Source organism: Poecilia reticulata, chromosome 11, assembly GCF_904066995.2.
Source record: "Poecilia reticulata chromosome 11, P_reticulata-male-v2, whole genome shotgun sequence".
Lineage (NCBI taxonomy): Eukaryota > Metazoa > Chordata > Actinopteri > Cyprinodontiformes > Poeciliidae > Poecilia > Poecilia reticulata.
Window position 1 is genome coordinate 2,084,842 of NC_088840.1, and position 15,311 is coordinate 2,100,152.

The 15,311-nt window shown below is 41.1% G+C and overlaps 2 protein-coding genes across 3 annotated transcripts; one reads left to right on the forward strand and one right to left on the reverse strand.

Moving 5' to 3' along the window:
* Window positions 1–802: 802 nt before the first annotated feature.
* Window positions 803–2,866, reverse strand: oxsm (3-oxoacyl-ACP synthase, mitochondrial). Its single transcript, XM_008421253.3, has 2 exons — window positions 1,757–2,866; window positions 803–1,641 (listed from the first exon to the last, which is right to left on the reverse strand). The coding sequence occupies exons 1-2, from the start codon at window positions 2,746–2,748 to the stop codon at window positions 1,236–1,238; spliced, it is 1,398 nt and encodes a 465-aa protein (XP_008419475.2). The 5' UTR covers window positions 2,749–2,866; the 3' UTR covers window positions 803–1,235.
* Window positions 2,867–3,022: 156 nt separating this feature from the next.
* Window positions 3,023–15,005, forward strand: ngly1 (N-glycanase 1). Of its 2 annotated transcripts, none has more exons than XM_008421254.3 (12): window positions 3,023–3,222; window positions 4,547–4,661; window positions 4,756–4,971; window positions 8,142–8,304; window positions 8,421–8,640; window positions 8,995–9,116; window positions 9,398–9,543; window positions 12,551–12,661; window positions 12,759–12,944; window positions 13,594–13,779; window positions 14,218–14,395; window positions 14,487–15,005. In XM_008421254.3, the coding sequence occupies exons 1-12, from the start codon at window positions 3,122–3,124 to the stop codon at window positions 14,657–14,659; spliced, it is 1,917 nt and encodes a 638-aa protein (XP_008419476.2). In that variant the 5' UTR covers window positions 3,023–3,121; the 3' UTR covers window positions 14,660–15,005. The 2 variants fall into 2 exon arrangements, with proteins under 2 accessions (XP_008419476.2, XP_008419477.2); XM_008421255.3 differs by having other exon boundaries at window positions 3,024–3,222; window positions 12,759–12,932.
* The last annotated feature ends 306 nt before the right edge of the window (window positions 15,006–15,311 follow it).

Sequence of the window (15,311 nt, forward strand, 5' to 3'; positions counted from 1 at the left end):
TTGACTTGTAGAGATGACTAATTAGCTCAGTGTCCCAATGTTCAGCTAATATTTAAAAATACTTTGCTTTGATCGTAGACCCATTTTAAGGAAAATGTCCCTCAAATACAGGAGGTCTTTTTAAGAATATATAATTAAAACTCCATTTGACAAGTTCTGGTGTAGAAAATCTTAAGAATACTGAAGACGTTTTATGTCAATATCAGTGTTTTAAGACTTTGTAGGCACCCTTCCTTCTAAGACAAGGCAACCAGTGCAAAAACCTTCCAATTGTTTGTTGTGAATAATGTTGTAATGGACTACAGTTGGTTGTCAAGAGTTTTGCAATAAATAAGATGTGAATAATGAACGCATTTCTTCTGAGTTCAAAAGCAGAGTCCTCTTGGCTATTGCACAATGATAGAAAAGGAGGGAGAAACATGCTGATGCCATCTAGTGGTGGAGGGAGAAACATGCAGAGTTCAGTTTTTCAGTGGCTGCATAATTTTTTACCAGGAAGGAGCAACTTTTTTATGGACTGATTGAATTCAATTTCCACAATAGACCGGCATTAAAAGTGTCAGCAACACGTTTTGAGATCTATTTTTCCTGACATTTATCTGAAATATGTTTTTCCCCCATAATTTGTCATAAATACTAACATTCCACAGAAGAAAATGTATCCATCCTCCTTTTGTAAACGACACGCTTTTCTTTACTTCCAAACCAAAAAATAGGAATAAAATGGTGGCCGTTGGAAAAAAAAACATACATTTGCCAAAAATTTTAAGTTGTGTTTTTTCAAAAGGTCAGTTAAAGGTAGTGGCTCTGATCCAATTTTATTTAAACATATTTGGAAGTTTGTTCTTTCAGAAAAGAAAGCACATCTGGGATAACAACCCTGATACAAACTGGACTAATGTTGCAACGTTCAGTCATAATTCACAGTGTCATTTTAGCAGAAACCCAAACACAGCATAACGTTTTAGACACATTAACAGCGGTGCTCAGCAGTGGAGGAAGTCACCTGGGTGTTACTGAGTCAACCATGAACTCTGAAAATATTTAACAGTCCTAAGAACAAGAAAATGCTCCCAAAGACAGAGGCATCTAGCCCAATGAATTAAAGCATTTTGGAAAGCAGTTCCAGTTAAAGACATCACTTTTACTGGTGAATACTGGGTCATTTTAGAACATTGCAGATGTTCTAAACTCTAGTTTATTATTTTTGAGGCAAATGTCATCAAGTCAGTCTATCATGGGAAACTGCTGAGACATAATGAAGCGTTGGTTCCACCAAACCCAAATGAGTTTGTGAGAGCAAGCCGTCGACCCTCAGTCCTCCATGGTTGTGCTGTGCAGGGAATATAGTTTAGGTTGAACTCAGGCTCAGTGCGGTCCAGGTTGAGGGTTGGGGGCAGCACCCCGTGGTAGCAGGCCAGAGCAGTGAACGCTGCCTCCAGAGCCCCGGCAGCACCCAGCAGATGCCCTGTGGCTCCCTTAGTAGAAGAAACAGCCAGGCTGTCAGTGCTGTGCTGGAAGAGCCTCTTAATGGCTGCATTTTCTGCAGCGTCACCCAAGGGCGTGGAGGTGGCATGAGCATTTATGTAGGTAACATCTGCCGGGGAGACTGCAGCATCTCTAAGGGCAGCAGACATACACCTGTTGAAACATCAGGCAGATGATTAAGCAGGTCAAAAAGTTGATCTGACTTTCTACTTGATTCCTGATTTCAATGTTGAGCAAAAAAAAAAAAAGAATCGGTTTAACGAGTCACCTAAATGCTCCATCCCCGTCTGAGGAGGGTGCAGTAATGTGGCTGGCATCCCCTGAAAGCCCGTAGCCCAGGACCTCTGCGTAGATCCTGGCCCCTCTTCCCACTGCGTGACCCAGCTCCTCCAGCAGGACCACGGCTGCCCCCTCCCCCATCACAAACCCGTCTCTGTCCGGATGGAAAGGCCTGGAGGCCAGCTGAGGGTCGTCGTTCCATTTGGTGGCGAGGGCACGTGCTCTGGCAAAACCGGCCATTGACAGTGGTCCGATGCAGGATTCTGTTCCGCCTGTAACCATAGCAACAGCATCCCCGTGTGCGATGAACCTAGCTGCATCACCAATGGCGTGAGAACCGGTTGTGCAGGCCGTGGACACAGAGTGATTAGGGCCCTTCAGTCTGTGTTTGATGCTGATATGCCCCGCTGCCATGTTGACCAGGATGCGCGGCACAAAGAAAGGGCTCACTCTGTTGTAGCCCTTTTCTCTGAAAGCGGCGGAGGTGCGAGCAATCTCATCCAGTGACACCATCCCCATGCCTACAGCCACCCCCGTGTTAAGATGCTCCTCTGGGCTTTGGGGGCACCAGCCTGAGTCCTCAAGAGCCAACTGAGCAGCCCCGAGGGCCATTGCGGTGGCTGGGGACATGCTGTTCAATTCCGCACGTGTTGCAAATGTTTCCTCCCTAAACTGACCCTCATCAGACCCTCTCGGTACCACAGCAGCCACCTTACAGGGGACAGTCCTGTACTCCTCAGGGTCCAGGGCGACAATCCCACTCTGGCCACTGATGAGGCGCTCCCACACCAGAGCGGTGCCTGTGCCCAGGGGACACACCAGTCCTATTCCAGTAATAACAACCTTCCTCAGAGAGTGCTGTCCATACTGGGAGCTCTGGGTGGGTTGGTTAGAACAAAAAGCAGCCTTATGAAGCAGAGTTCGGATGTAATGAAGATTCAGTTGGAGTTTTGTCCAACAGGACAGAGATAAAGCGGACATTTTAATATTTCTCCCAACTAAACCAACTGACCGAAGAAAAACACTAAAGCAGCTAGCCTTAAAAGCTAAGAGTTGACTGTTTTTAGCTTCTTTTAGGTACCAATGATGAACGCCATTTCAGTTTTATTAATAACAAAAAATAAACTGCCTTATTAGCTGTTTTAAAATTAAGAAATAAAATACACATATAGTTTAAAAATATAACTAAAAAGGTATAAACACAATTTCCGTGCAATTTTGAAGGTCCTGATATTTTGTTAGGCAGCTTGTGGGGCACATTCCTGAAGGACCCCAGGCGGAAGCAATCTAGCTCTTATTTGAAAGTAGCAGTAGTCATTGGCGCTACATCTTCTACCAAAAGCTACAAAACAAAATGTCTCTGCCTCCGGCGGTCAAAACACTGTGTGACAACTCTGAGGAGGTCTTCCTGGATGCGGCCAAGTTGCTGCTTACATATGCGGACAACATTATAAGGTATGTCCAGTAAACGGGTCAGTGGAATGTGTCAAGGTCCATCGGGATTTACTGTATCTTCCTAAAAAATACACACTAACTGTTTTGCTTTCTTTTATCAACTTCACGAGAAAACAAACAAAAATAAACATTCCGTTTTATGTTGTCCGTACGATATGCATTTGTGATGGTTTTAATAAGGTGATACACTTTTTCTTATGCAAAATGTCAAACCTCGTTGTAGGTTTTTTATCAGGGTAATTTTGGTGTACGTGTCATTATTAGGGATCAGCGTAGAGGTAGAGATAAATTCTGCTTTTTCTTACATGTTCCGGAAACGCGCGCATCACAAATAGTAATAACATTATATATTTGCCAGTTTCATGTAGAATATAGTATTGTTTATATCTTCACAGTGGCGCAATTTGTAGCACTTCTGGGTTCGAATCCCAGCCTGGGGTCTTCTTGCATGGAGTTTGCGTGTTCTTCCTGTGCATGCTTAGATTCTTTCTGGGTACTCCGGCTTCCTACCACAGTCCAAAAACAAAACATGACTGTCAGGTTACTTGATCTCTCCAAATTCTCTTTAAGTGAATTTGGAGTTGCGTGTGTGCATGATTGTTTGTCCTGCTTGTCTCTGTGTTGTCCTGCGATGGACTGGCGACCTGTCCAGGGTGACCCCGCCGCTCAACTGTTGAGTGCTGGAGATGGGCACCAGCACCCATCGCGACCTCACTAGGGATAAGCCTGTATGATAATGGATGGATGGATTATTAACAGCACTCAGTGGAGCTTGAAGGTGTTTGTTATACGGGTACATCTCCGTTGAGCAGCACACCCTCAGTCCAAGAAGGTCTGGACAGTCACAGCAGTGTTTCAGCAGGTTATAGTTCATGGTGGACTTCATCCTGGGGGTCCCTAGATGTTTCTTGAACGTCCTCATTTATTTCTATTCCGATCTAGAGTGTTGTGGCTTTAAATGCCTTGGTACCTGAGGGGCTCAGGTAATTCTCTCTTTGAGTCTTCAGACATCTTTTAGGACAGCCTCCTAAGCTGTCTCTTTAAGAAAGTTTAATTTCTCATTTTTGCAGTTGCATGTAGTACTGACCCATTTTTACATTTTGAATATCTGTCAGAGAATGAAATTCAGCTGTTTTCAATAAAAGTGATGACCTGTGGACCTCATGGTACTTTGATCACAGCAGATTTGTGCCTGGTATTAAAACTCACACCAGCTTCCTTTAAAACATTTGTAATCACTGACTTTTAATTTTAAATATGAAGTAAATGTTCACTGAATAGAAATCAAATTCTGCCATCTTGTTTTCTATGTCACTGCCAACAGGTGTCCAACTGAGGAAAAGTACAGGTCTATCCGTATCGGCAACCCCACCTTCTCCACCAAGCTGCTGCCTGTCAAAGGAGCTGTGGAATGTCTCTTTGAGATGGGATTTGAGGAGGTAAATGAACAACTATCATTAATGTTAGTAATTCTAAAGCTGCTGCTCCTGTTGTGTAACATTGTTACCAGCTAATTTCTCTAACCGTTTCCAGGCTGAAACCCATCTGGTCTTCCCCCAGTCTGCATCAGTGGAACAGCTGAAGCTCATCAGGGACTGTATTGCTGCAGAGCAGGATCTGAGACTGCGTGGGGGGCGTCCTGTCCGACCTGCTTCTCAGCCTGCTGTGGCCTCAGCGTCAGTACCGGAGAGCTGCGCTGCTGCTTCCAGCCCACCAACAGCGCCATCTACCCAACAGCCATCATCTCTGGTAGGTACGCTCACTGCTTCTGCGTTGTTTCTAACAGTAAAGCGTGTGCATTCTTCTTTGATTTTCTTTGGATTCCAAAGACCAAACTGAGACAACATTTATTTGTTCTTATAATGATCATGAGCAACTTTTCAATTTCAGAAATACTTTATTGATCCCAAATAAAAATGAAATGTTGATGCAACTCGTATTAATTCTACTTCAAATTTAATTAATTTGCATGGTATATTGTTATTGAGAATCCTCTAGGGCCATCATCAGAGATTTCTCTCCTGAGCAATGTGGTTGAAGATTCCTTAGTAACTGTTACACAGTGAGACGGCCAAACATTTTAGCAGCAACATGGAGATCAAGCAGGGGGATTTTTACGTTATATACTGGATTATCAGTGACTGCATTCAATTGCACATACCTGTTAACGTCCCTCATGTTAAGTCAATTTAATTGAGTTTTTTTGTATTGCACTAATTCTCTAAATTCAATGACTATATGTCAGTGTTGTGTGATACAGACATGGTACTGTGTTGTGGTGGAACAGGTCAGGTGGTGCTGCTAACATGTTTGACTGCTACTAAAAACATTTTACATCAACCAGTCTATTGATTCATTTATTGATAAATAAAATCAAAAGATTTGGTAATATTGTACTGTAAACAAACAGTTTTGGTACTTATTGCATATTGCATCATAATCTAGACAAATATTTGCTCATGAAACTACTAAATATGCATAAAAGTGTTATAACTGGAGTCTAACATATGGTTATACAAAGATTGTATACACATTTAAAGGCTCTAATAGTGAAATAAATAAATCTGACGCTGTATGCTGCATAATGTGGCAAATGTAGTATCTGGCCTTGCCTCTGGGAACAGAATCGGTGTTAGTAAGGCAGAAGGCGGAGCTGATTGGTTCACATGGGCTGGAGCAGCGGTCCAATCAGCAGCAGGGGGGAAGGTGAGGCCACAGTGCAACCAGTCAGACTGGAATGGCACAGTCTACTCAATCAGACAGGAACACATCTGGTAAGTGGAAGAAAGAGAAAGCGTTTCACTTTTGAAGGCTTTTGACACGATGAACATTGACATACCAGAGAGCTGATTTTGTCAACTGGTACACTGCACTGCCCCGTCCTCTGTCCCCAGACCAGAGCAACACCGTGAACAGCAGGTAAACTCAAAGCTCCGAACCACCGCTGCCTTCTTCCTGCTCACGGGGAGAGAAGAAGCAGCAGTACGTCAACACTCCTCAACTTTTTATTAGCTGCTACTTTGGGTCCTCTAGCCCTATCTATGTATGTCTTAGCCAGTCATGGAAACAGCCATTGTTCCATCTGGCCTGGTGGTACGAAGCTGAGTCTCCATCTTGAGACTGTGTGGTTTGTAGATTGCAGTCAGGAGGAGAGATGAGTTTGAAAGTTCTGACTGAGGCTACACTAACTAAATGATTTGCAATTACATGGATTAAAATGTATATTCTAAAATCTGAAATGAAAGCAGTTCATGTATAACTTGGAATCTCTGCCAGTTTGGCATTTCCACAGGCGGTAGTGATAACGATGACAACTGGTCAAATACGAGTTCATCCAGTTAACTCTGAAAGTAAGGGGAAGTAAGGCACTATTAAGGAAACTCCATATGTTTCCAAGAAACTGCAGTAAGACGAGAGGATTACAGAATTTATGGCTGTGAATGACCAACTCATTACTGTGGTGGAGAATACAGGTTTGAGCTGCTGGAAGTACAGTATGTTGTCTCTTTGAAATACTATGTAGTTAAACTCTAGAAGTGATGAATTAGTTTTTCTGATCTGACTGCTGTTGACTTTGCTATAGACCTTAGGACTTTAGAGGTTTTCATAATATTTAAAGGGCATGATCCACCTAAACATAAATTTGTTAAGATGGAAATAATATTTTTAGCCAGCATAGACAGACATTCCAAGCCATGATCTCAAATAAGTAAATTTAGTTTTGGAATAAATTTGTGATGGAGTCTTAAAATATTTATGGATTTTTTAAAATGGCAACTTAAAATGAATACAAAGAAACTAGCATTGCGGCGCTATGTTGCAGTCTGTTAATGTACCATGTATGCTTTTAAGCACTGTCAGTACCTATAGTAATTGCTTATTAATGTTGGTGGTTTGCTATGAGTGACTGCGACTTGAACACCCCCCCTCCTCAATGGAGAGCCCTGCAGAAAAGAGGAAGTTGCGTACCATGGCAGTCTCTTTGCTTCCTACATGTTGCTCAGGCCTTCAAAACTGGTGCCCTACAAAGGTGTAGCTGTCAAAGAGTTCAGCTGATATCATTTTCAGTCTACTTAGTTGACTAACTACTGTTTTTGAAATTGTTGTGATGGAAATGATTGCCTCTAAAAGTGGGGGTGGGGTGGGGAAACTTCATAATGTCAAAGAGGGTCTAGCCAGCTTTAGAGTGGAAACAGAATCATGGTTTTCTCTGATCAACCCTTCTTGTGATTGTATGGGACTCGTTCAAAATCAGTTAACTGGAAAAGAGCATGGGAAAGCAGCCATGAGTTTGGAAACTGATCTAAGGTAGACACTTCTTCCAGCAATCTAGGATCAACCTGCTGAGAATCAGAGGATTTTCCAACAAACTGATAATCAAGAGGCTCAGAGATCAGAACATTGAGATCCTGGACCTGTGGTTGGGTTGCTCATCTCAGTCTGAGTCTGTAGTTGGTTCTCGAAATGCAGATGGAGAAACAGACGTTCACTAACTGCGCTAGATAAAAACAGTAAGAGATGTGTAAGTCATCAGTCAGGTTTAGTTCAGAAGTTGATATCTAGTATTTTAGACAGAATTACTAGTTATGAAAACCAGTATTGCCTTCACTCAAACATTTGATCAGTTTGCTGATCAATGATGTTGGAAACTTTATTGTTCATCAGTTTACTGCAGAAATGAGTAAAATGTCTAAAATACCACCTGTGTGAGGAGTGACTGTACATTAGAGGGCCTGAGTGCTCACACAGTGCCCTTTAAGCTGAGCTTTATGGAATCTTGAGTTTACAAATGGTTGGACAAATTTATGATTCCATTCTGTTATGTGGAAAATGGCTGAGAGTGCATTCACTTGGACACCAACCTCTGACTTGGAATAAAAAAAAAACAAAAAAAATCTCTTGTTTATTTTGTCTTTAAGGAGAGCAGCATGAGTTTCTTTGTGACTCTTCAGTCCAACTTCCAACATGTGATGCAGTATGAAAACCCCGAGCTGCAGCTGAAAGCCAGAAGCATCATTCCTCACCACCAGCTGTCCTCCTCTGCTCAACACAAGCTGAAGGAGCTGAAGGAGGCTGACCCAGGTGAGATCACGCCTCAGCAACCACACCCACCCCACTCTGTCACACCTATGCTTTTACCTACCCTGCTCACCTGCCAGAGAATCAGAGGAAAGTCATTTTGCTGTCCTTGTGTGTAGAATGTAAGCTGGGAATAGAAGACTGCTTGGTGCTGGAGCTGCTCCGGTGGTTCAAGCAGGATTTCTTCTCCTGGGTGGACTGCTTGCCCTGCAGCCAGTGTGGGGGCCCCACCAAACACGGTCCGGCCCTTGGCCCCACGGCAGAGGAACTGCGCTGGGGAGCTCAGCGAGTGGAGAACCACTACTGTCAGAGCTGCCAGCTTTCTACCAGATTCCCTAGGTGTGTGTGTGTGTGTGTGTGTGTGTGTGTGTGTGTGTGTGTGTGTGTGTGTGTGTGTGTGTGTGTGTGTGTGTGTGTGTGTGTGTGTGTGTGTGTGTGTGTGTGTGTGTGTGTGTGAGAGAGAAATTTTTAGTACAAGTTCTGTGTTAAGGACTGGTTTTGAAACTAGAATTTTGTTTGAGATATGATATAGTTGTATAAATAAATAGAGATGCACAATTTATTAATAGCATTTTTTAATTATTGCTGTTTTTAACACTGTAGATCATATTAATAATTCGTTTTCTGTTAACAAGCTTGATTCCATTTTTAATTGAGCATTTGTGGGTTTTTGTCTCTTATGGTCAACATTAGGTATAATCACCCTGAAAAGCTTTTAGAAACCAGGAGGGGGCGCTGTGGAGAGTGGGCCAACTGTTTCACTTTGTGCTGCAGAGCCATGGGCCTCGAGGCCAGGTACATCTGGGACAGTACAGGTATGTCCATGTTCCATAGATCATACAGTTCATCCGTAACCTCTCAGTATTCTGTTGAGTGTCACCTGCTAAACCTTTTCTCATTGTTTTTACTGCATTCCTACCAGAAAACTGTTTTTTTTTACTGTGTAGAACTTTCAGTTCCAGTTATCACTCATAAGTCGTTATATTCCTGTATATATTATAGCTTCCTACAATTTGTTCCTGTTGGTTTGCAACCAAAGCTTTGATTCTGCTTGCAGTAATGAAGTGAATATAAAGCAGCGTTTGTCTTGTTGCAGACCACGTGTGGACAGAGATTTACTCAGTGTCTCAGCATCGCTGGCTGCACTGCGACTCATGTGAGAACGTCTGTGATAAGCCTCTGCTGTATGAAATCGGCTGGGGAAAGAAACTGGCTTACATCCTGGCTTTCTCCAAGGACCAGGTCAGAACAGCGCTTGGTCAGCAACTTCTGCTTCTGCCACTATCAGTACTGATCAGGCTACCTGCCAAGACATAAGCCCCAGCTTCTGTTGTCAGCTCTAAAGCTAACAAATTCTTATTAAAGGAGAAACACAAACAGAAACGGTAAAATTATTTTCCATTTGTGGATGTCTGCTTTAAATGAGTGTAAAAGTCCATATCGAAAGCTTTCTGTTGAGGTGCATTTGATGCATCCTTTCGGGCTCTGGCTTCTGTGGCTCCTTGAATAAGCCTGCAATACGTCCAGTACAGAGAAAGCCAAACCAGAATGCACTATGTTAATCTGCATTATGTTTGTGTTAATCTGCTTATTATACTATAGCAGTTTGGGAACTGCTATAGTACAAAAAAAGGTTTTAAAATGACCAACTCATTGCTGTGGTGGAGTAATGGTTTTTAACCTTTTTTGAGGTACCGAACCCATCAGATTCATATACGCATTCACCGAACCCTTCTTTTGTGATAAATAAAATTATTTTTTTCCAAATTCAAGACGTATGGGTGACTCAACTAGAGTCTAGTTGGGTCACTTTAAGAAGATCACTAAGTCTTCTGAAAAGGTAGAGTCTCTGAGAACAGTTCTTCAAACTATAGTCAGTGTTTTCAGCAAAGTTGAGCTGACTGTCCAGGAACGACCCAAGGTATTTAAAATTTGCCAAGGTTTCAACAGGTTGGCCATCGAGAGAAACTGGAACCACTTTAAGGTCTTGTTTAGATCTTAGATCTAGATTCTTAAGATAATGAAAAATTAATAATAAGTAAGACTTTGCGGTATTCTAATTTAGTAATGTAATTATATGCGTTACCACCCTCACACCACTAGAGGCAGTAGCAATCCCAAAAAGATGCGACTAAGGAGCAGATTTAGAAGTACACCGAAGTCTACAGAATTTGGTAAAAACTGTGAGCTTTGCTGAAGTAAATAAAGACACAAGTTCAAATCCATGCTGAGAGTGGAGCTCCTTCAATCAGTGCTCCTCCACAGCTCTGATTGGCTAAGCAATGTAACATGATGGGCAAACTTTACACAAGTGTGTCTTTACCTCCACGGCAGAGTCTCCGCCGAACCCCTGAAACCGACTCATCGAACCCCTGGGGTTCGATCGAACCCAGGTTAAGAACCACTGTACTATAGGAGTAGGTCGTTTAATCAGTTGAGGAAATAAAGAAATAAGCAGGGTGCAGAAGTTAATCAGACTGTAACAAGCACAGCACACTGCATGCGCTATGTTCCAGTCAAGCAGCCTCAGAGATTGAATCCTTTCAATCACACAACCCAGTCACTTGTTGTATTATCGGTTATAACAAGTGACAAGATGGAGCTGGAGGATGTTCAATAAAAGTTAAACATTGTAAAAGTTACACTGCTTGCTTGGTGGATTGAAAACAAAATGAGTAAAATCTTAATTAAAATAATATGTTGAGTTTACTTTGGGCTCAGGCCTATAATGAATGTTGATCAGGTAGGTTGGATCAGGCGTGGCCACAGTGCATAAGGACTATCCTGGGCAGGTTGGATTTTTTAAAGCTTGAGATGAACTCTAGATGGATGGAGGATACTTTCAGGAAAATCTGTGTTGCAATTCCAAACAAGGTACATTTTTGGGTGTATGATTGCTAGGGTTCTTTGATAAGTAAAATAGGTAAAGTTAGGTTAAATAGGGAAGGCAAGAATAAGCTTGGCTTCAGCCTATTCCTTTTTTTGGTAAATTATGGGTTTGTTTATTGTTGTTTGTTGTTTTTTGTTTGTGTCATGTGTTTAATGTGGACAATTTACCAAAATAAAGTAATGATTGATTGATTGATTGATTGATTGATAAATTGGCCCTGATGTCCTTAACTTTGGGAGATTTGCAATCAGGCAATACTAACATAGGAAACCGATCTTATCCATTGATCTTATCTATGTCCACAAAGGTCTGGAAATCAGCAACTGTCCCCTTCTGCTCTGCCCGAGAGAGGGTCCATATACATGAGCATCACAACTTTGTGATGTTATTATGTTTAGTGACTTTTCAGACCAAAAAAACAGTATCAGTCAGAATTGGAATAGGCAGGTCAGGCTACTTAAAGATCAGTGATTGGCCAGAAAACTGCAGTCGGTGCATCCCAAAAGATATTCACTGATCACAGGTTTGGCCTCAAGTTCTAATATCTGGTGTTTGTAAAGCCAATATATATATATATATATATATATATATATATATATATATATATATGCACAATTTAAGTATGAATTATATTTGAAGAAATAAAATTTAAAAAAACTTGGAAGAAAATGGAAAACAATCCTAGCTTCCTCATTGTGTGGTCAATAATGTTGTATATTAGAAGTATAGTTAATGACAACTTTCACTGTGAAACAGGGTTCTACTATTATTTCAAAACAAAAGGGTTGCAGAGTTAAAATTTTAAACTTTCTTCAGCATCTCTCTTCATCAATCAGTGTGTTGGTGTGGTTGAGTTTCCTGAACAGCAGCATGAAAAAGGCTGAAACATGACTTCCACACAGTTTCTCTGAGTTACCCTTTTCAACTTTCAGATATTTAAGTTTCCGTCTGAATGGTGACCAATGAGGGGTCAGCCAGCTGGAAATGGTGTGAGTCTAGTCTTAAGCTGATTTTCCACTGCTTCTCTATCTCAGCCCGGTTCCATTTGCATCAGGGATTGCTGACATTCAAACCACCATGGTGCTGTTTTAAATTACAATAATTACATATAGGAATCTGCTTTATACAAAACCACAAACATGTTTGGTTATGTGACACAAATAGTTTCGAGTATTTCAGGGCATTTAAGTTGATCGTCTTGTCAGGTGTTCATGGTCCAGTTAGTTTTTTTCTCATTGCGGAAAATTCAATGTTTTATGGTTCAACATTAGTTCTAAGGTAGATATTAAATTTATTGAGATTTGAATGATTAAAACAAAGAGCACACTCACATTTTGTGTGTTTTTTTTATTTTTCCAGGTGGTTGATGTGACATGGAGATATTCCTGCAAACATTCTGAGGTTTTGTCAAGGAGAACCAGGGTGCAGGAGGCTTGGCTGCTACACACCATAAATGGCCTCAATGCTGCTGTGAGTCCCAATGGTTTCTAAGCTGCTTTTCAGAATGAATCGATGTGGTGGCAGTGGTAAAAACATAAAACCTTATATTTGTTCTCTAACAATGAAGAGACAGCAATCCGTGAGTCCAGACAGGAAGAGGGAACTAACAGAGAGGCTGCTTGCTGAGCTAGTGGAGTTCATTTCACCAAAGACACCCAAACCTGGAGAACTGGGAGGCCGCAGCTCTGGGTCTTTGGCCTGGAGGATGGCGCGTGGGGAAACCAGAGCAGCTGATAAAAAGGTATCCACACAGGTAGAGTAAATCACAGAGACAAGACCGATGCACTTGAACAAGATGATGAGTGGGTTAGATCAAAGTTGCAGATTGTTTCTGCAGGCTGGGGCAAGAGCTTATAGACCACCTTTCAGTCACTCCTTCAGTTTTTATTGTTGCAGTTTGCTAAATATTCTGAATTCATTTAGAGATTTTCTAGTCCCACGTAGCAGTTTACCTTAGAGCCACATTCATACACAGATTGGAAGGCAACGTGTGGTTATTGCCTTTACCGAGGGGCAAATTGACACGTGGTAGAGGTGGAAGCTGGAAGCAAACCATCATTTTTCCAATTTCAGTACAGCTACTGCTCCCATTGAGCTCACCCAAATGTTTGCATCGAGTCCTAAATTACGATAAGTGATTACTATAAGACAGAATTCAAATTAATAAATACTGCATTGAGCCCAAAGGAAGATTAAATATTGCAGCAACTTATATTAACTGTAGTGCATCATTTAGAAAGTTGTTGAAAATAAAAGTAATAAACGGAAATATTACAAAATGATTTGCGTTATTGCAGATTTCAGATCCTCACACCATCTGGAACCATTCTTCAAACCTCACACCTGGTCAAAAGAGGGTGTGTATTTTTTTTATTATTTAACCATGCATGTGTTTGTTTCAGACTGAAGCTTTTGTGTTCACGCCGACTGATGAAGAAAAGAAGGCCAGATTGCTTCACGTGCGCTACAGTGCCCCAAAGGACCAGTACTGTCGGGTGTCCAACTCCTCTGAAATAATCCCAAACTGGGATCAGTGTGTGTGGACAAAGGAGTCCGTCTTCAGGAAAGTGGAGAATGACTGGAAGATGGTGTGTTTATTATTCTTGACATAGCAAAAAGCAAATAAATAAAAAAAATTAAGTTTATGCTTGCTTTTTAGTAAATGTTTCAAAGTATTTAAAGATGTGTCTTAAATAATTGCAACAAACAATTTTATGATATTTATTCAGTTTATTACATTTGTCTCAATTTCAGACTCCTAAAATGAATTATTGTGCTGCTAGTGGTTAATATGGGTAAAGATCTGCTTTGATTTTTAATGCAAGTCTTTGGATTTTCACTTGTTTGAAAACCTTTTAAAACTTGGTACCAAAGAAAAATAAGATGAAAATAAGTACACATATATTTAGATTCTGAACAAAATTGCTGGTAAACTTATTAGCGCTCCTCTTCAAGCCTAAGTTCTAAACAACATCCAGTATACAGTTTGTGGCTGTAATTGTGGTTGATTGACTTTCTTTCTTCAGGTTTACATTGCACGAACAGAAGGCTCTACTGTTGGAAGAATCAGCTGGAAGTTTGACTTGGCTTCAGCTGGGTTGAAGATTCATTCTGTCTCCATCATGGCCAACAGCAAAACCTTCCAGTCTGGCAAAGTCTGCTGGAGTTTGCAGTCGGGACAGATGACAACTGAGTTTTCTGGCGGTATATGTGCTATGCTTTAAGGGGAACAAAGACATTTTATTATCTGTTTAGTTTCATGTCTAACCTTTACCTCCTGTTTTTGAACCCTCAGATGGAAGACTCCAGTCGTTCTCCAGCCTGTCTGGATCTTCAGAGCTGATTGTGGCAGCAGAACTCAGTGGGGGAGACGGGGACACCTCATGGCAGCACTCTCAGTTATTCAGACAGGGCTTGAACGAACAAGAGGCATCATTTGAAGTCGTCATCCAACTACAAGATGCATAATCTTTGTTTTTACTTTAAATGTGACCATTTCTTCCCACTTTTAATTGTCCATGTCTAGCTTGGAACAAACATAATCTGTATACAGTTAACATTGTCAGAGAGAATAGTGCAATATTTAAAAAAGTGTGTGATCTGATAGTAGATGAATGAATGGATATGCCTGTTGCATATTTTCCAATTATTTGGTTTGGGGCATTAACTCATAAATGAGGTACAAATGTAACCAGAAGCCATACAGTTTTGGAATATTTTCTTTCAATGTTAAAATGTATTTACAATTTGAGGTTCAAGGGCAAGCCCATCACAATTCTGATATTTTTTGTTAGTAATAAAAGTCTTATTTGCAGTGTTTTATAATTATTTACACCACTTCATGCAGGCAGTGTTCTAATTGCAATATGTTGGTACGAGGAGAAAGGCATATTGCTATACAATAAAGATAAATTTAAGGTTGTCAGCGCCGATGTAAAATTAAACGTCACTGTATTCCTTCAAACTGTTTTACTTCCCCAAAGTCAAAAGTCTGTAGAAGTCGAAGAAATACTGTACATCATAAGCTCGGCTTTTTGCCGCCATCTTGCGTTGAGAAAAGAGCAACGGTTAATTTAAGCAAAGAGTTCCTATTGGTCAAAATGCCGGTGCGTTTGAAAAG